General features: G+C 42.9%; 1 protein-coding gene across 2 annotated transcripts in view; it reads left to right on the plus strand.

Annotated features, from left to right (window-relative positions):
* The window catches only part of CFTR (CF transmembrane conductance regulator), a 145,537-nt gene that overhangs the window by 19,837 nt on the left and 104,683 nt on the right, over positions 1–21,017 (plus strand). For both annotated transcript variants that reach the window (XM_073328163.1, XM_073328164.1), the window contains 4 exons: positions 4,025–4,240; positions 6,665–6,754; positions 8,231–8,394; positions 9,525–9,650. In XM_073328163.1, coding sequence (XP_073184264.1) covers positions 4,025–4,240; positions 6,665–6,754; positions 8,231–8,394; positions 9,525–9,650 — 596 coding nt within the window. The remainder of the gene's footprint in view (positions 1–4,024; positions 4,241–6,664; positions 6,755–8,230; positions 8,395–9,524; positions 9,651–21,017) is intronic.

The raw sequence follows: 21,017 nt of genomic DNA on the forward strand, positions 1-21,017 counted from the left end.
GATCTAGTAATTTCTCTCTCTCTCTCACCTCATGCACCTTAGGTAATGATGTTACTGAAGGGCAGACACTTGCATTCTGGTATCCTAGCATGCTATAATTCACTTCCATAAATTGTTGTGTTAGGCACATCAAACTGTTCATGGTTTGTTCTGTGTATCTGCTTCCCTGCTGCCCTAAACATCTATATTCCTCAACCATTAGATGTCTCTTTAAAGAAAAAAAAAACACACTTCTTGAAAGCAATTTACTAGCCAGTTAACCACTTAGTTGTGAGCATAGTTGTAATACATCTGTACAATACTCTCTTTCAAGCATACTTGCGTAACTGTGTATTGGTTAGTGTCCATTCAGGCAAATTAACTGTATCACAAATGCAGAAACAGTTTTAACTTTCCCCCTCCTTGCTCTCAAAGTACTTGTTTGAGTTTTTTAACCTCTAATGCACTTTGGTGCAATATAAATCAATATAGACATACCTGGGTAATTTTTACTGCTGTCATTTACACTATAGGAGTTTAAATTTAGGTAACAGAATGAATATCCCTGAAATTCTCCTGTTGTGTAATTTTAGAACTGACCATTTACATGTCCACTGCTGAGCTACTCTATGGACACATTCAAAAACGGGGTTGGGTGCTACTCAAGAAGGTTGAGGTGTTCAATGCCTATTTTGCTTCAGTCTTCACTAAAAAGGTTAAATTACTACACAACTTGTGCACAACTTGTTGAAAGACCATACTCAAAAAGTAGTTCTCAATGGTTCACTGTCAAACTGGGAGGGGGTATCTAGTGTGTGCCCAGGGGTCAGTCTTGGGTTCAATACTATTCAATATTTTAATTAATGACTTGGATAATGGAGCGGAGAGTATGCTTATAAAATTTGCAATGACACCAAGCAGGGAGGGATTGCAAGCACTTTGGAGGACAGGATTAGAATTCAAAATGACCTTGAAAAATTGGAGAAATAGTCTGAATTCAACTCAATGACATTCAGTAAAGATAAGGACAAAGTACTTCATGAGGAAGGAGAAAGCAAAAACACAACTTCAAAATGGGGAATAACTGGCTCGGCAATAGTACTGCTCAAAAGGATCACAAATTGAATATGAGTCAACAATGTGATGCTGTTGCAAAAAAGGCGAATATCATTCTGGGGTGTATGAGTAAGAGTGTTGTAGGGTAATTGCCCTGTTTTATTCAACACTGGTGAGGCCTCTGCTGGAGTATTGTGTCCAATTCTGGGTGCCACACTTTAGGAAAGATGTGGACAGATTGGAGAAAATCCAGAAGAGAGCAAGAAAAATCATAAGTTTAGAAAACCTGATTATGAGGAAAGGTTAAAAACACAAGGCATGTTTGTTCTTGAGAAAAAAAGACTGAGGTGACAGTCTACAACTATGCTAAGGGCTGTCATAAAGAGGCTCATGATCAATTATTCTCCATGTCCACTGAAGGTAGGACAAGAAAGCATTGGCTTAATCGGCAGGAAGGGAAGTTTAATTCAGATATTGGGAAAAGCTTTTAACTATAAGGGGAGTGAAGTTCTGGAATAGGCTTCCAAGGAAGGTTGTGGAATCCCCATCATTGGAGGCTTTTAAGAAGATTTTGGATAAACACCTGTCAGAGATGGTCTAGGTTTACTTGGCCCTGCCTAAACTTTAGCAGGCTGGACTTGATGAAATATCCAGGTTGCCTCCAGCACTACATTTCTATAATTAATGTCTGCAGAATTCAGAGTGGCTCAGCAGGTGAATATTCTCTTAAATAGTCCTATTGCCTCCCACACAGGCACACATATCTCATACCAGGTAGGCAAGACATTCTAGTTAGCTTAAAGTTATATTAATATTTGTTAGCTGTTAACTTGTCATAATTACAGGACAGAACAATATGAAAAATACCCAGATTTGCCTTTCTGTGTGTGTATTAAATATCAGTCTCTCGCATATATGATCTCTCTGCCAACATGATCTAGCAAATAAGGTGGCACGTTGCCAGTCATTATTCTTTGTATATTCCTGTAAACCTGTAAATCACCTTGCTTCAATTAGCTGAAAACATATTTGATGTCTCTATATACACAACAAACACAGTCACAGAGCATGGTATTTCCACTGATGCATAAATGGAATAAATTGTAAATACCAGAGTACATGCTACTTAAGACAGATGTATAAAACTTACCTGGGAATCTCAGGGAACATGAAACAAAGCAACGCCCATGTCCTTGAAAGCACTGCCCATGTCCTTGTTTCGCATTTTTATGAGATGTATGAAGTTGTGGTTTGCTGCTCACAGATGCAGATGGTCTTAACACAGCTGTCTAATGTTGTGTGTCTGTGTCTGAGTGTGTTTTGTAAACACTCCTCCTTTGCCTACTAAGAACACTATTGTCTTTGTCAAACCAGGACTCAAGTTTACAGTATTTGTGTTGACACAATTATATTTAATCTGGCAAAGGTAGTACTTAACACAGGTGATCTATTCCGGGTATACATTTTCATTTCCTGTGTTGAAACAGTCAACTAACTTTTCTGTTCTGATGAGATTGTAGCACATGATGTAAAAGCAGTTAGTAATGCTGTTGTCTTGCTAACCATAAATAATTTAAAGAGTGTGGAGAGGAAAAGAAAAATCAAAGGGGAAAGTCCTGACCTATTTATCACTGAAAACCCTGAGTTACAACTGAGCTCCAGTAGCTCATGTCTTCTTCTCTTCCTGCATGGTAACTCTCCCTGGCACTCAGTTTGGGGGCACCATTTAAGAACATTTAAAGTGTATCACACATCTGTACAAAGAGAGTTTTGCAACTGTCTATTTGTTTAGCATTTGACACGCTCACTCTCTTTGCTGGGAGAGAAACAAATACGATGGGAAGCGAGAAGGGGACACACACATACACACACACAAAGTTCTTAGCACTAACAATTAAACAAACCACTGAGCTCATTCATATTTCACAACCCTTCTGTGGTTTCCACAGAATATAAAGGAGAAAGTCATACCAAGGAACTCAGGTGATTTTTGCACCTGTATTTTGGGTGGGGTGAGAGGTAGAGAGAAAGAGGTTGTAAGTGGTCAAAAATGAGAAATTGAGCAAGGCCTGGACTGAGCAAATGGAGGGAAACAGACCTATTCTCCTGGCACAGAGCAAACACCAGCAGGATTTAGTGACAGCAGAAATGAGGGATAAGGAGAGATGTGGGGCAAAGCTGTTCTCAGGCCCAAGATAAATATAGTGGTTGATTAACATCCACATAGCTATACCAGAGTATTTGTGTTTCGTGCTCTTTTTGTTATTTCCTATCCTTTCCCTTATGTTTCACCCTATTTCTTCTGTTGTTGTTCTGCTAACATTCACTTTAGGACATATTATGAATCTGGCTGTGCCTTATTTGGTTCAGTGATGCACAAGGTAGACTGGTACCCAATGGTTAGAGTGAAGAACCAGCATCTAAAGTGCTTCTGGATTCAAATGTGCTGAGTCATTAACTCAGTTGTTCAGAAGGCTAAAATTAGGGTCTCACTAAAAAAAAAACCACCAAAAAATCCCCCAGCACAAGCATGTACACACAGGAAAGGCTGAATGGACTAATTGCTTATATTGTTTCTCTTTCTTTATGAGAGACACATTTTGAGAATAAAATCTTTCCCCGTGAGCTTGAAAAGTAAATCTAGAAACATATTGCTAATTTAAGCACTATAACATGAGTTACATATCTCAAGAGCAGTAGATATTCTTAAAGTCTATGGCCTGGTTTCACTATTGCATTAATAAAATTTTATGTTGGCTTAATTCCATTGACTTCATTGGAGTTACAAGAACATAATACTGGCGTAAAGCCATGGTGAATCAAGCACTTTATGGCTATTGTATCTTCTTTTAATTTGCACTGTGAAGAGAGCAAGCATCCTTGCTTACGATATACTAGAAGTAAATGGTTGATATAGCTTGAAATTAAAAAGTTGTCTGTTCTGAAAAAGAAATTAACTACAAATGCTTTCTCTTGTTTTCTCCTGCAGGAAGTCACCAAATCTGTGCAACCTCTTTTACTGGGAAGAATAATAGCCTCCTATGATCCTAGCAACTCCCATGAGCGATCCATAGCTTACTATCTGGGCATAGGCTTGTGCCTTCTCTTCATTGTGAGGACACTGCTTCTGCACCCTGCTATATTTGGCCTTCATCATATAGGAATGCAAATAAGAATAGCCATGTTTAGTTTAATTTACAAAAAGGTAGCTTTTTCACTTTCACTTGAATGAATAAGAAAGCAAAATTATTGTATTTAGTGTATGCCGCTGGCACAAAAACATTTTCAGAAGAGGGTTAGAAGAGGGGAGGTTTTAGGCAACAAACTATAGGAGAGATCGGGTTTGAATAATAAAGTGAACATAAAGCACAAGGAAAAACTACTCTACAGCATGCAGTTTCCTACATCCCAGTTATTTATTGACTGTCGTTTTGAAGATTTCCTTTTAAGTGGCTCAAATCTGCCCTCAGATTGATACTGTTGATCTACAGAATTGGAAGCATTCAGTGGTTACCATTAAAAAGTAAACATTTGCCAACAGACATCACACACTCATCACTGTTATGTTCTATATTAAATATGGGGAAATCCCCTGTTATATCTCAGATAGTGATATGTAATAATGGTTGGCAAATGCTGACTTTTTTATGGTGCCTATATATGCATTATATTATCTAGAAGCTGGTGCCCTAAAATTATTTGTCGACCAAGATTCTTCCTTCCTCTGAAAAGTGTCTAGTAACAGATGTTCATGTGCTCTTTGTTTTGAAAATGTGAAAATCTCAAAAGGACTGTGATTTTTGCCAAACACAGCTCTGTTTAGCCAAATGCACGTATTATTCATATGCTACAATCTGAAAACCGTCAGATTTTGAGCTAATACAGGGCATTGCTGTTGGAAGTGTATGTCTGTGGAAGAGGGATTGTGCTAGAATAGTTTTTAGATCACAGCTCCTTCCTGTTGTAAAATCCTGATGATTCTCCTCACCTTTTCAAAATCACATTTTGCCAGCTGTAGGATGATGTACTTACATAACAAAAGACCAAATCCCCCATTATAATCAAATCCATGTTGAAAAAAATTATCCCTAGATAAAAAACTATCAAAACTAGCTGAGAGGATATACTTTTCAGATCACATCCAGTGGTAGTCTTAGGCCACATCTACACTAGTGAGGTTATAGTGGCACAGTTGTACCGATGCAGCTGTGCCGCTGTAAGATTGCTCTTGTAGCCGCTCTATGCCGATGGGAGAGAGCTCTGCCATCAACATAATTAAACCACTCCCAATGAACGGCGAAAGCTATGTCATTGGGAAAGTTGTCTCCTGCCGACTCGGCACTGTCCACACTGGTTCTTCTGTCGGTGTAACTTATGTCACTCAGAGAGGTGTTTTTTTCACACCTCTGAGCAACATAAGCTATACTGACAAAAGTGCCAGTGTAGACGTAGCCTTAGGCTCTATGCTTCCAGGGTCCCCAAACATACTCATACATTTCACCTACTAGCTGAAGTGAGCCACTGGTTTCATGAAGAACAGAATCTTCAGTGCAGTAGTTTTCGCTTTGTGAAACTGCTGAGCAAATCTCCTGAACAATGGAAATCTTGCTCTTCAACAAAATAGCAGCTATTTTGTTGAAAATCTTCTTCTCTGATGCAATATAAAAACTCCTGGACCAGTAAAATCCATTCCCCATGCGTCAAGTATCAATCATCAATTTTGGATTCCAGGAACATTACTGGGGGCATATGTCCAAAGGCTGTGTTATATTCCTCCCCTAAACTATTCAAAAAGCCTTCTTCATACCTTGTCAAAGAGCAGAAGTAGCCAAGTAAATCTTGTTCTCCATTAGCTAACTGTTTAGCATAAAGATGTAGTTTTGTGATGAATAGTGGTAATAATTGTTTTCTTCTTGTAGTTAAAGCAATTGTATAACTCCAGACCAACATCTTTTTGACTTTCTACAGTTTGTTGTTTTTAAGCTACCAGGGGCTGAAAAAACATAAGACTCAGATATATGGACTTTAAAATACCAATTGTTAACTAATTATAAATTAGAAACCCATTAATAGATTTATGGGAAAATACTCAGAAGATTCAAGTTTTACTCAGAGATTTTGTGCTGAAAATTTGGGACTGGTCGGCTGTGGATTTTATATAAAAAACGAAGAGGTTGAAATCCCATGTTAAGTGCAAAATAGAACCTAACTTTAACTATGGAGTTGTTACTGCTCCTCATTACAAATTTCACCATGTCTGTCAAGAAATTCTTGTTAAGGTGTGTTAAGGTGTGCACTAAGGTGTGCACTAAGGATTTGGGACCATACACAGAAACACTCAGCATGCATGTGTAATTCAGTCTTGACTTACATATAGAAATATGCAACAAAGTAAAAGCTAGATTAAAAAAAAGTCTATACTGTATTTGCAAAGTAATATAATGAATACATTAAACTTTAGTGATATAAATAAAACGGATTTAATAAGTGTTTTTCTTTGTAACAAAGATAGCAAATGAAACATTTGTATTACTGTTCACTGGCTGTTAATTACTAATATTTCTATTTATTCTCTTTTATTCAACTAAGTTACAAGGCCATTCATCTTCTGTTTTGTATTATTTTGCAGACCTTAAAACTGTCAAGCAGAGTCCTAGATAAAATAAGTACTGGACAACTCATTAGTCTCCTTTCCAACAATCTGAACAAATTTGACGAGGTATGTCACTGCTTGTTTAAGCTTCTGTATTTGTTGTATCACAGAAACAAAAGTGAGGGACTGCAAAACTTCAAACAGTTCTAGAAGCGTTAGCATCACCTTGGCGACAGTCAAGCGATGGCAATAAATGGCCAACCGTGGTGAGCTGTGCTCATCTTAAGAAAATCCCAAACTGCATTCCCACCTACATGATGTGTGGGTGTGTAGTCAGGGAGAGGCTGATTCAGACCACGTCTTCTCCCATCTCCTGTCGCCGAGACAGCGGGGTAGCAGCACAAACCTGTAAAGCGAAGAGGGCTAGTAGTAGCATGTGGACTGTACAGTGCTGTGTGTTACTCAGTTGATGGAAAGGCCTAGAAACTCCATGAATTTCAAGTCACAGAGTGTCTGTTCGGCCATCCTATTGGGAGGAGAGGCATGCCACTTCCAACTACAGCTAGCATAAGGCTGAGGTGTGAGGAAGACAGGAAGAGTAGAACTTCTCATGTGATACTTGGGAGGCAATCAGCTACTGTGGTTATGAATACAAGTAGAAACCCTTTGCTAGACAAATACTACCTTGTGCGTCCCTCTCCAAACCTCTTTATAGCACGGCTCCCTCAGGACCTATGCTGTCATACAAATGCTAGTATGATATAGACTTGTACCCCCACCATACAACTTGTATGGCAAATAGCTATTAATCTCTACGGCCAGGATGCTGCAGGCATCAGCCATCTCCCCCCGTCAACTGCTCCCATCCTGCTGCCCCTGCTCCCAAAACCACAGAGCTGCCAACTCACAGAGGGGAATTCTACGCTGCTTGTACATCTCCCTCACTCCCTCTCTGCATGTACCAGCCATTATTGCCTAACACTTGTGAGGTTTTTCTTTTCTCAGGATGTGCACTGTCTATGACATTATTTGGCCCTCAGGACTACAGGAGTTGGCCCTAAATCCAGCCCAGGGAAAACAAATGAGGGAGATGACCATATAGGGAGCAGGTTGTTTTGAATTAATTGCATATACAGCCTTAGTCACTCTTTCACCGAAATAAGTTACCTTCCATAACAATTTTAAATAATTCTTCATAGGTTCTTTCATATATCTTGTCTCATCTGGCAGTGATTGAAAACATAGAGGGGAGAGGACGGGGGGAATCCTGGTCCCTGTGAAGTCAATGGCCAAACTCCTACATGCCTATATGGGGCCAGGATTTCACTTTGTATTTATACAGCTTCGAGGAGAGTTGTGGACTGAACTTTGTCCCTTGAAAAAAACAAAGCTCATGTATGGAATGTATATATGCATTGGTATGTCCTCAGTGTAATTAACACCCACATTGCTATGTGCTCAGAACCACAAAATCTCCTCTATAAACTTGTTTTACTACTGGAAATTCTTTTCCTATTCTTTGTGCAAATTGTTCAGAGTATCACCTCAATAGCTCTTCTCTCTTTCATATTGTCTGAGTATTTTTGCTGTGGATTTTTGCAGGGGCTAGCATTGGCTCATTTTGTATGGATTGGACCTTTACAAGTGGTGCTACTGATGGGACTGCTGGTGGAGATGTTAGGGCCCACAGCATTTTGTGGACTTTTCTTTGTGATAATCATGGCCCTTTTCCAAGCTGGGTTAGGACGAATGATGATGAAGTACAGGTGACAAAATGTTAAAGATGTTCTAAATAATTGTATGTTTTCACAAGACATATTGCTTTATGATACTTATGGTCCTCATTTAAAAATGTTACTCCGTTAGAGTCTGCTCTTCTGAGGACAGGATTACACAAAAAAAATCTGAAGTAAAGAAAACACAATAGAAGCACTTGAAGAAGGGTAGAAAAATATTATTGGGCTAATGCTGATGTGGTTCTTTAATAGACTAATACATTAATAATTAATTGGTCGTCTTACAATTAGTTTGTAAGATTATTTCACATATGGGGGATAGTCCTGACTGAAATCAATGGGGCTCCATGGTGGGTAAATAAGCACAGAATTTGGTCCTGTTTCCAAATCTTGGTATTTATATAGGTTGGTTGTTTTGCAACTGTGTTTATAGCCATTGCCTTGCAAAGCAAGATCCTAACTTTTTTTTGCCTCTTCATGAAGTAAATAAAATTGAAAGAAAAATGGAGAAAGTCAGAAGGAAATAATGGAAGAAAAAGAGATTTAAAAGCAAACTGGAGATTAGGAGAGCAGGAACACACACCAGAATACAGGAAATTAGATACAAAAATGACTTTAGTAAAGTTCGTTGAGCCAATTCATCCCCAAAGTCAATGGAGGTTCCTCCCTGAAGACAGTGGAGTTCAACCAGGGCTGAATGTAGTCCCTTTTTCTTAATGAACAATGTTTAAAAATAGAATCAAATTCTAAAGATAAAAAGATACTATTGTTAACATACACAAAGCCAGACCTTACTTACCTTACACTGGAATTCCTGCTGATATGTCACAAATGAGTAAAATGAGCACAATTTGCCCCATAAAATGGCAGATAAGGCATAACCCTGCATTCCTTGTGAACTCCACATGCCTCTTAATCAGAATTTGGAGGGTGCAAAGAACGCAGGTTCAGGGTCTTATTTATTAACATTGAGTGTGTAAATATTAAAAATTAAGTATTTAATATGTATAAAGTAGTGAGAAATTTTATAAAATATTAAGACTCATTGTCAATTATGTGAGTCATACTTCCTAGAGTTTTTCTTCATAATGCATTAATTATTTGTCTTTGAATGCACAGTATTATTCACTATTATTATTTAATGCCTCATTATTTTACAGAGACAGGAGGGCAGGAAAGACAAATGAGAGACTTGTGATCACCTCAGAAATAATTGAGAATATACAGTCAGTTAAAGCTTATTGTTGGGAAGATGCAATGGAAAAAATGATTGAAGGCCTTCGAGAGTAAGTGTATTCATTTGTCAGACTCATTTCTATAAGGTTAAAAAAATTAAAATTCTTAGACGCCTATGAATAGCATCCATGGTTACGTTAGTTAGGAAACAAGACCCATCAATATTCATCCTTCATAAATGGGCCATCAGCAGGCAGTGGGAGGAACATTCCCTCACTGTGGTTTTGTTTCTTCCCCAATTTATCAAGTGCAGTATGGAAGTTTTGTGGTTCTATTTTTTGCTTTCTCCAAACCATTTGATAAAAGCAACTCTAAATGACAGGGCATGAGTGGAGATGGTCCATTGGTCTGTTATTTCCATCTTGCTGTATAAAGCAACTAGCCCCCTCAGATGGTGTTTTATGTATTCTAAAAGGAATGCAGAGGAAAAACTCCCATTCTGGGCTTGGAAAGAGCTGGTTTTTTTCATCTCTAAAACGTTGATGGTTATGGAAAAAAAATCAGAAGACCTGACTGCTTAGCTATATGTAACTGACATTCAATGTTACCATTTAACAGGTATAGGTAAAGGCAATCCTAGCATCTGTATTTGTTTCTAGCTAACCTATTCCTTACCCTACCAAAAAAATGGTATCTGTGAGATTATGATTATTCAAGGCTTTCTTCCAGTTCTGAAGCAGAGGTATGAATCCTCTGCAGCTATTTTGCACAGACTTCATTAAAGACCCCTTCAAATCTTGTAATACAAGGCTGTTGGGGTCATGTCATGCTTAAGAGTTAGAAGTACTCCTGCTTTATATGGCTATACTGGACTTATAAATGTGATAATCTGGGAGATCTTTGTGCAACTACCCATTTTAACCTCCAGAGCTGAAAGTATAAATCACTACAGTTTGAGCCACAGAGCCAGGCTCCCTACAGAAGAGCTGTAACAGATTCACAACCAGTACAGATCGGGCATGGTGGGGAGGAAGGGACATAACACATGCTGGCTGGTGGGTTACTCTTGCATCAAACCTATCAGAGTAGTGCATCTACTCCCACAGAAAGAGTAGGAATTAAGCTTCAGGTGTGTGGCTGGGAAAATAATAAAAAAGAACAGAAGAAATGTAAGGACCATGTTTCATGTAAATAAAAGGAATGAAATAATATTATTACCCAAACATGTCCTTATTGTTCAGCTGCTTATGTTGTGCCTTTTAAATGGCAACCCATAGAAAGTGCAGCGCTTGTTTCCTTCAGTGCAGAGAAGTCCTTGAAAATGATGGTACCTGTAATCTATTTTGATTCAATATGGGCTGAGAGGCTGAGTTTGGATCCAGATCTGAATTAGGGTTGGCTGAGGTTCAGATTCCAGGCTGAATCAAGGCTAGGTCCTAGATCTCATAGAACCAAAAACTCATGAGTTGTTCTTGTGAGATTTGGGCCAAACCTTGTGAGTAAGTACTAAAGAAATGAATAGAGATGTATATCCCTACAACTGAATGTTGCACAAATCTGTAGAAAGGCTATTCTGTATTATATTCCACAGGTTTATTGACCCTATTAAGTTTTTAAAGAACCCCATTGGTTTAATAACTCTTGTTAAGTTATGTATGACTTTCTTTAAGAGAAAATGGCAAAAATTTCATGAGAACATCTTACCTCACATACACTTTCTTCCCTCTTGGGCCACCCCACAGAGCAGCAAGTGGGCCCTTGACCCTGTTCATCTACACACCAGCCATTAGTGCTAGCTACCCTGAAAGTGTGTAGAGCAGAAACACTCCTCTGGAATGGTATGGCTCTGCACTGCCACCAACACAGGCTGTGCCTTAAAAGCACAAATGAGCTCATACTAATGGTAAATCCCCTCCACAACAGGAATCTGAACAATACCTCTATACATCCCTTCCAGAAATGCCAGAGAAGTGGCACGGCCTTTTGAACAAGTCAAGATGTCCAGACAGGTTAAAAAAAAAAAAAAAATCTGGGCTCTGGCAGAGCAACAGAGGAAGTGAATTCCAAAAATTCAGGTGCCCTTATAGGAAAAAAAATCACCACTACCATCTTTTGAGCAATCCCCTCTCATTAAAGCAAGACAATTTGGGCATCTGTGCTGTTTACAACTGTTTAAATAGGATATGAAAACACAGGTAGTCTCCCGGGCAAGCTTGTTCCAAACCATTTTGGATTTTAAAAGGTTAGTGAGCTTCTAGAGACACAGAATTCCTATTACTAAACATCCTGGGAGCTCCAGTGATGAGACACATCTCTGATGACGTATATTCACTGAATGATTAAACTCAGACATCTAAGGTTGAAATAGTGGGATAAAGGGTGCACGAAAGCTCAGCCTATTTCTATCATTTTATGGCGCTGCTATCAGGAAGCTTCTTGCAGTTTAGCACAACGAGATAAGAAAATGTTGTTCTCCAGTGTGTTTCACATAGTCCTAGTGGGTTTTTTTTCTACATACCTGCAAAGCAGTGCTTTTTGTGTTATACACTTCCTTATCCCCATCCCACCCCAAATTCAGGTTTTTCCTAGAGATTTAGTTTTCTTCTTTCAGAGGAACAGCCGTGTTAGTCTGTATTCGCAAAAAGAAAAGGAGTACTTGTGGCACCTTAGAGACTAACCAATTTATTTGAGCATGAGCTTTCGTGAGCTACAGCTCACTTCATCAGATGTTTACCGTGGAAACTGCAGCAGACTTTATATACACACAGAAATCATGAAACAATACCTCCTCCCACCCCACTGTCCTGCTGGTAATAGCTTATCTAAAGTGATCAACAGGTGGGCCATTTCCAGCACAAATCCAGGTTTTCTCACCCTCCACCCCCCCACACAAATTCACTCTCCTGCTGGTGCTAGCCCATCCAAAGTGACAACTCTTTACATAATCAAGTCGGGCTATTTCCTGCATAGATGAAGGTTTTCTCACATCCCCCCCACCCCCATACACACACAAACTCACTCTCCTGCTGGTAATAGCTCATCTAAACTGACCATTCTCCAGGTTTAAATCCAAGTTAAACCAGAACATCTGGGGGGGGGGGGGGGGGGTTAGGAAAAAACAAGAGGAAACAGGCTACCTTGCATAATGACTTAGCCACTCCCAGTCTCTATTTAAGCCTAAATTAATAGTATCCAATTTGCAAATGAATTCCAATTCAGCAGTTTCTCGCTGGAGTCTGGATTTGAAGTTTTTTTGTTTTAAGATAGCGACCTTCATGTCTGTGATTGCGTGAGCAGAGAGATTGAAGTGTTCTCCGACTGGTTTATGAATGTTATAATTCTTGACATCTGATTTGTGTCCATTTATTCTTTTACGTAGAGACTGTCCAGTTTGACCAATGTACATGGCAGAGGGGCATTGCTGGCACATGATGGCATAGATCACATTGGTGGATGTGCAGGTGAACGAGCCTCTGATAGTGTGGCTGATGTTATTAGGCCCTGTGATGGTGTCCCCTGAATAGATATGTGGGCACAATTGGCAACGGGCTTTGTTGCAAGGATAAGTTCCTGGGTTAGTGGTTCTGTTGTGTGGTATGTGGTTGTTGGTGAGTATTTGCTTCAGGTTGCGGGGCTGTCTGTAGGCAAGGACTGGCCTGTCTCCCAAGACTTGTGAGAGTGTTGGGTCATCCTTTAGGATAGGTTGTAGATCCTTAATAATGCGTTGGAGGGGTTTTAGTTGGTGGCTGAAGGTGACGGCTAGTGGCGTTCTGTTATTTTCTTTGTTAGGCCTGTCCTGTAGTAGGTAACTTCTTCTTTTCACTTTAATCCCTGGTGCTTCTCTTCTCTCCCCGCCCTTTCTCCCCCTTTTTCTCTCCATTCTCTGACTCTTTGTATTTTTGCTGTACTTGACAAACTTATGTTTGCTAAAAACTTTAATAAAAGGATCTCTTCTGCTGGCAGTTCTCTAAAGCAGCATATCAGTTAATCTAAATTTCCCATTTTCTATGGATGCCATGACTAAGAAAGATGTACAAAACCTAATCTATCTAGAAGGGAGTAACCTCAGCAACCTGTTGCTGTTAAATCCACATGAAGATAATGGGCCCAATCCCTGTCCTCAGTAAGAATTTTATCTCAATAAGGACAGAGGGCCAAATCCTACTCTCCTGCCAGAGAAAGGTTGGAAGACTGGGAAAGTCCCTGAATTTCCTCCGAATTATCCTGGACAAGGTTTGCCCACTACAGACCAGGTAGGGGTATGATGCTCCTTGCTGGCAAGGAGTTGCAGAGAAACCCTGCCCTTTTCAGAATATTAGCTCAGGGACCGAGTCCCTCTCTATTAGGTTCTGGACCTCTCTGCCCATCAACTGTGGTAACATGACTCCTATTAAGAGTCATGCTTCTTTTGGTTTCCCAAGCATGCCTGGCCCAAGACCTCCTCTCGGCAAATTCATCAGTGGAGTAAGATGCCATGTGAGAGATTTCTGACTATCTATGTGGGAATAACCTTGTTGCTCCATCTAGGTTGCATTTCCATAGTTTGTTTATGAGCAGGTCATGGGAGACAGTATCAAAAGCCTTACTAAAGGCAAAATAGACCATGTCAACCACTTCCCCCCATCCACAAGGCTTGTTACACTGTTAAAGAAAGCTATCAGTTTGGTTTTACATGTGAGACTGCTTGTATTAGCTACATCAGATGTTAGCAAAGTAGGACCTGTTGCTGCTGCAGGTAGCCCGGTCCTACAGATAGCATTTTCACACACACACACACACACACACACACACACACACACACACACACACACACACACACACACACACACACACACACACACGTAAGAAACTGCAATCTGTAGGGTTGTGCTACCTGTAACACTGGAATCTGATGACTGCTATCTTTAGGAATTAGCTACATCAGATGGCCTTTTCTTTTTTTTTTTTTTTTTTTAGCAAAGTCGGACCTGTCGCTGCTGCATATGTTTCTGGATGGTACAAGGCCCTGGAATCTAATGTATATACATTAACCCTCATGGGGCACATCACTGTACAAAAAAAGTTGTGTCTGTGCCTGTAGTGGGGCGGCTTCCCCACTCCGATAAGCAGGGAGTTAAAAGCAGTCATGCTAGCCAGGGTCCATATTTCTAGCCTCAGATACAAACGTTACATGTTGGATAAACACAGTCAATAGGTCTTAAGTTTTGCAATGATACCCCACATCAGCCATCTTGCATAAAGTATATATTAGCTACGTCATATCCATATCATAAGCATATTTTCATAAAGAAAGTAGAGTATAATGTCACACCCCACATGTACGTTTGCTGATCTGCAAATAGTAAAGGACCATGCACTTTTGGGTACAAACGCTCATGACAGTAGTGCAGAGCCATGCAAGCTCCATGATTCTGTGTGAGATGGAAGACAGTGAGGGGGGCCAGGCAGGTTTGTGCGTTTAGAAAAAAAGGGGTAAATATTATGTATATGTTTATGTATGGGATAAATATAAAATTAGTGGAAGGTTAACAATGTCTTATAAGAAGTTGGATCCCAGGGCCACAACCACCCCTGTCTGACCTGTTTGGTACCCAGCATACACTGCCAAACCAAAGCTTCCCAAAATACAGTGAGATATCTATTCATGGTGCACCTCACTCTGAATCTATACAAGTGCTTCTGGTGAGTACCCTGACTGCTGAGACAAGGAGTCCAGGAGACATGCACACAAGTGACATAGTAACTGTAGTGACTCTATGCTGACATAACTTGCCAGGATTATCTACACTGGCAGTTAAAGCGCTCTAACTAGCTGGTTTAGGGGGTGTGAAAAATCAGCCCCCCTGAGCAAGTTTGAGTGCTTTAAAGCGCTAGTGTAGACAGGCTCGGCTCCCAGTGCTCAGAGCTAATCCCTTGTCGAGGTGGATAACCTGCGGCAGCACTTTGAACTTTGTAGTGTAGACGTAGCCTCAGGAGATTAGATCAGACAAAGAGGGGTTGCATTGACTAGGCATTGGGATGCCTGTGTCTTTAAGAACCCAGCCCTGGGAAGCTGATGCTGAGAGGTCCTGTCTGTCAGAGGGGAAATAAAAAAAGCCCCTTTGCCCCCCACCATTTTTGCAAACACTGGTGTCTGAATCCACTGGGGTAACTGTTACCCACTGTGCCCCTGCCTGTGCCAGATTTTGCCCTCTGTCATCCTCTGCCAGCACTTTACCCCAAGCTTAACTCCTGCTCCTCCCCCCCGCCAGCCCTGATTTTGTCCTTTGGCCCCTCTCCTAATCTTGCCTCCAGCTGCTTGACCCCCCTGACCAGTCAATGTCCGCCCCCTGCTCAGAACCTGGCCACCCCCACTGCTCCCATTTGCTCCCTTTGCCCCTTTTTAACCCCTGTAAATAGCAGTCAGCAGATTTTTATGGCTAATAAGGGCAGGTTAAAGGACAGTGGCTTCAGCAGATGTTATTGAGCATGCTCAGTTCGTGTGACCATACAAAAAAGCCACTTTGCTCAAATAAAAAAGCCTCTTGCCCCCCCAACAAACTATTTTGCAAACACTGGTGTCTCAGTCCCACTGGGTAACTGTTACCCTCTGTGCCCCGCCTGTGCTGGGTTTTGCCCTCTAACACCCTCTGCCAGCGCCTCACTCCTGGGTTTAACTCTGCCTCCTCCCCCACTCATTCCTGATTTTGCCCTTTAACCCCTCTCCTAATGCTGCCTCCAGCTGCTTGATGCCCCTGACCAGTAAATTTCCACCCTGCTGCTCAGACCCTGGCCACCCCCCTCCTCTGATTCACCCTCTTTGCCATTTTTTAACCCCCTGTCAAAAGCAGGCCTCAGAATCCTATGGCTAATAAGGGCAGGGTGAAGGGCAGTGGCTCAGTACACTGTAAGTAGCACATTACTATGGAGAGCACTTTACCGGTGCTCCAGCGCAATAAGGAGTCAGGGAGCAGGGGGGGTTGATAGAGGGCAGGGGAGTTTGGGGAGTGGTGGTGGTCAGGGGGCAGGGGGTGGATAGGGGTCAGGGTGGTCAGAGGGCGAGTAACACGGGGGTTGAATGGGGGCAGGGGTCCTTGGGGGGCAGTCAGAAAGGAGGGGGAGTTGGATGGGGTGGTGGGGCGCAGCCAGGGGCAGGTGTCCTGGGGGTGGTTAGGGAGAAAGGGTGGTTGGATGGGGCAGGGGTCCCGGGGGGGCAGTCAGGAAGGAGAGGAGGGGTTGGATGGGGTGGTGGGAGGCAATCAGGGGTAGGGGTTCCAGGGGCAGTCAGGGGACAGGGAGTGTGGGGGGAATGGATGGCGAGGGGTCCTGGGGGGGCTGTCAGGGAACAGGGGATGTTGGATGGGGCAGAAGTCCCGGGGTGGGGGTCAGGGGGCAAGAAGCAGGGGGGCGGGGGAGGCACAGCCTCCCCTAACCGGCTCTCCATACGATTTCCAAAATCTGATGTGGCCCTCAGGCCAAAAAGTTTGCCCACCCCTATGCTAAATATTGGAGTATTTTATATTAAGACAGAGTATAGACTTGTTGGGCAAAATTATGCCCTGAGAAATGCCAGTGGGAGTTGCATAAGGGTATGTCTACACTACGAAATTAGGTCGATATTATAGAAGTAGATTTTTAGAAATTGATTTTATACAGTAGATTATGTATGTCCACACTAAGCACATTAAGTTGGCGCAGTGCGTCCTCATTACCATGGCTAGCATCGACTTATGGAGCGGGGCACTGTGGGTAGCTATCCCACAGTTCCCTCAGTCTCCGCCACCCATTGGAATTCTGGTTTAAGCTCCCAATGCCTGATGGGGCAAAAACATTGTTGCGGGTGGTTTTGGGTACATGTCATCAATCGCCCCTCTTTCTGTGAAAGCAACGGCAGACAATCGTTTCGTGCCTTTTTTCCGTGCGGACGCCATACTGCTTTCAGCAGATGGTGCAGTAGGACTGCTAATTGTCATCGTCAACCACTTTTGGTGCAACTCTGCTCTGCTGCTATTGTCTCAATAGCGAATTTCTCCATGTTGTCTTCATGGGCTCCCGGGTATGTGTGTTCTTCCTCGGGAAATGTGTGTGGTGCTAACCGTCATCATCTACCGCTTCCGCTACAACTCTGCTCTTCTGCTCTTATGAATCTACCTCGCAGGTCCTCTTGTTGTTCTCTATAAATATCTATTTTCATGGCATCCATTGTCAGCCACTGCTTCCGCTGCAACTCTGCTCTCCTGCAGACGCCATACCAAGGCAAGCATGGAGCCCACTCAGATCTCTGCAGCAGTTATGAGCATTGTAAACACCTTGCACATTATCCTGAAGTATGTGAAGAACCAGAACCAGCAAAAGCAGGCAAGGAGGCGATGGCAGTGTGGTGACGAGAGTGATGAGGACATGGATACAGACTTCTCTCAAAGTCCGGGCACTGGCAATTTCGACATCCTGGTGGCAATGGGGCAGGCTCATGCCATGGAATGCTGATTCTGGGCCCGGGAAACAAGCACAGACTGGTGGGACTGCACAGTGTTGCAGGTCTCGGATGATTCCCCGTGGCCGCGAAACTTTTGCATGCGTGAGGGCACTTTCATGGAACTTTGTGACTTTGCTTTCCCCTGCCCTGAAGCACAAGAATACCAAGATGAGAGTAGCCCTCACAGTTCACAAGCGAGTGATAATAGCCCTCTGGAAGCTTGTAACGTCAGACAACTACTGGTCAGTCAGGAATCAATTTGGAATGGGCAAATCTACTGTGGGGGCTGCTGTGATCCAAGTAGCCAACACAATCACTGAGCTGCTGCTATCAAGGGTAGTGACTCTGGGAAATGTGCAGGTCATAGTAGATGGCTTTGCTGCAATGGGATTCCCTAACTGTGGTGGAGCGATAGACGGAATGCATATCCCTATCTTGGGACTGGATCACCTTGGCAGCCAGTACGTAAACCACAAGGGGTACTTTTTAATGGTGCTGCAAGCACTGGTGGATCACAAGGGACATTTCACCGACATCAATGTGGGATGGCCGGGAAAGGTACATGACGCTCGCATCTTCAGGAACTCTGGTCTGTTTGAACAGCTGCAGGAAGGGACTTACTTTCCAGACCAGAAAATAACTGTTGGGAATGTTGAAATGCCTATAGTTATCCCCTTAATGCCATGGCTCATGAAGCCATACATAGGCACCCTGGACAGTAGTCAGGAGCTGTTCAACTACAGGCTTAGCAAGTGCAGAATGGGTGTAGAATGTGCATTTGGATGTTTAAAAGTGCGCTGGTGTAGTTTACTGACTCGGTTAGACCTCAGTGAAACCAATATTCCCATTGTTATTGTTGCTTGCTGTGTGCTCCACGATGTCTGTGAGAGTGAGGGGGAGATATTTATGGCGGGGTGGGAGGTTGAGGCAAATTGCCTGGCTGCTGATTATGTGCAGCCAGACACCAGGGTGATTAGAAGAGCACAGCAGGGTGCGCTGCGCATCAGAGAAACTTTGAAAACCAGTTTCATGACTGGCCAGGCTATGGTGTGACAGTTCTGTTTGTTTCTCCTTGATGAAAACCCACCCGCTTGGTTCACTCTACTTCCTTGTAAGCCAACTGCCCTCCCCCCTTCGATCACCACTTGCAGAGGCAATAAAGTCATTGTTGTTTCAAAATCATGCATTCTTTGTTAATTCATCACACAAATAGGGGGATAACTGCCCAGGTAGCCCGGGATGGGTGGGGGAGGAGGGAAGCACTGGGTGGGGTGGTGGATGAGGGGAGGAGGGAAGGACAAGGCCACACTGCACTTCAAAACTTATTCAATGCCAGCCTTCTGTTGCTTGGGCAATCCTCTGGGGTGGAGTGGTTGGGTACCTGGAGTCCCGTTCCCCCCGCGTTCTTGGGCATCTGGGTGAGGAGGCTATGGAACTTGGAGAGGAGTGTGGGCGGTTACACAGGGGCTGTAGTGGCAGTCTGCGCTCCTGCTGCCTTTTCTGCAGCTCCACCATGCCGAAGCATATCAGTTTGATCCCCCAGTAGCCTCAGCATTGCATCCTGCCTCCTCTCATCATGCTACCGCCACCTCTCCTCTTGCTCCCACAACCTCTCATCTTGCTCGTCCCTCCTGTCCTCGTGTTCATTTTCTGCTTTCCTGGACTCTGTCATTGTTTGCCTCCACACATTCTGCTAAGCTCTTTCAGTGCAGGAAGACTGCATGACTCAAAGAACATTTCATTGCGAGTGCATTTTTTTTGCCTTCTTATCTGTGCTAGCCTCTGGGCTGGAGATGATAGGGGGAGCGTTGAAACATTTGCAGCTGCAGGAGGAAAAAAAGGGAGAGTAGTATTTAAGAGACACATTTTAGAGAACAATGGGTAGACTCTTTCATGGTGAACCACGCTGTTAACATTACATAGCACATGTGCTTTCGGTACAAGGTCGCATTTTGCCTCTTATATTGAGGGCCTGCCGGTTTGGTGTGAGAGATCACACACGCAGGGCCGGGCAACAGAATTCAGCTTGCAGGCAGCCATGGTAAGCCACAGTCTTTTGGCTTCTTCAACCTTCATAACATGTGGGAATGGTTTCAAACAGCAGCACCTTCCTTTCCCATACCAACCACCTGTTGGGTTGGCCATTTAAAAGGAGGGGCTGCGGTTTTCGGGTTAACATGCAGCACAAACTCCCCCCCCTCCAATTCTCTGGGATGATCGCTTATCCCCTCCTCCCACTGCGTGACTAGTATCAGGGAAGATCCCTGACAGCCAAACGCGAACAGCTCAGTATGAATGGCTCCCGCCTCCCACCAAGTGGCTAAAAGCGGGAATGATTTCTTTTCAGCCACAGGCAAACAGCCCAGCAGGAATGGCCACCTCTGAATGTTCCCTTAATAATGTCCCTGGAGGATTTCCGCTCCATCCACAGACACGTTAACAGAGTTTTCAAGTAGCTGTTCTGGCCGTGAATGCATCCCAACTCTTCAGGGCAAATTAATCATTAAATATGCTTGCTTTTAAACCATGTATTATATTTACAAAGGTACACTCACCAGAGGTGCCTTCTCCAGCTTCCCGGTCTGGGAGCCCGCCAGGGTGATAAACAGTTCCTGGCTGTCGGGGAGAACGGTTTCTCCACTTGCCTGTTGTGCACTATCCTCCTTCTCCTCCTCATCTTCCTTGTCCCCAGAATCCTCATCCCTGTTGCATGCAGGTCCCCTTGCAGGTGTCCACGGACAAGGGTGGGGTAGTGGTAGGGGCATCCCCTAGAATTGCATGCAGCTCATCATAGAAGCGGCATGTCTGGGGCTCTGACCCGGAGTGGCCATTTGCCTCTTTGGTTTTTTGGTAGGCTTGCCTGAGCTCCTTAATTTTCATGCGGCACTGCTGTGGGTCCCTGTTATAGCCTCTGTCCATCGTGCCCTTGGAGATTTTTTTCAAATATTTTGGCATTTTGTCTTTTGGAACGGAGTTCTGATAGCACGGATTCATCTCCCCATACAGCGATCAGATCCAGTAC

Source organism: Lepidochelys kempii, chromosome 1 (genome assembly GCF_965140265.1).
Source record: "Lepidochelys kempii isolate rLepKem1 chromosome 1, rLepKem1.hap2, whole genome shotgun sequence".
Taxonomy (NCBI): Eukaryota; Metazoa; Chordata; order Testudines; family Cheloniidae; genus Lepidochelys; species Lepidochelys kempii.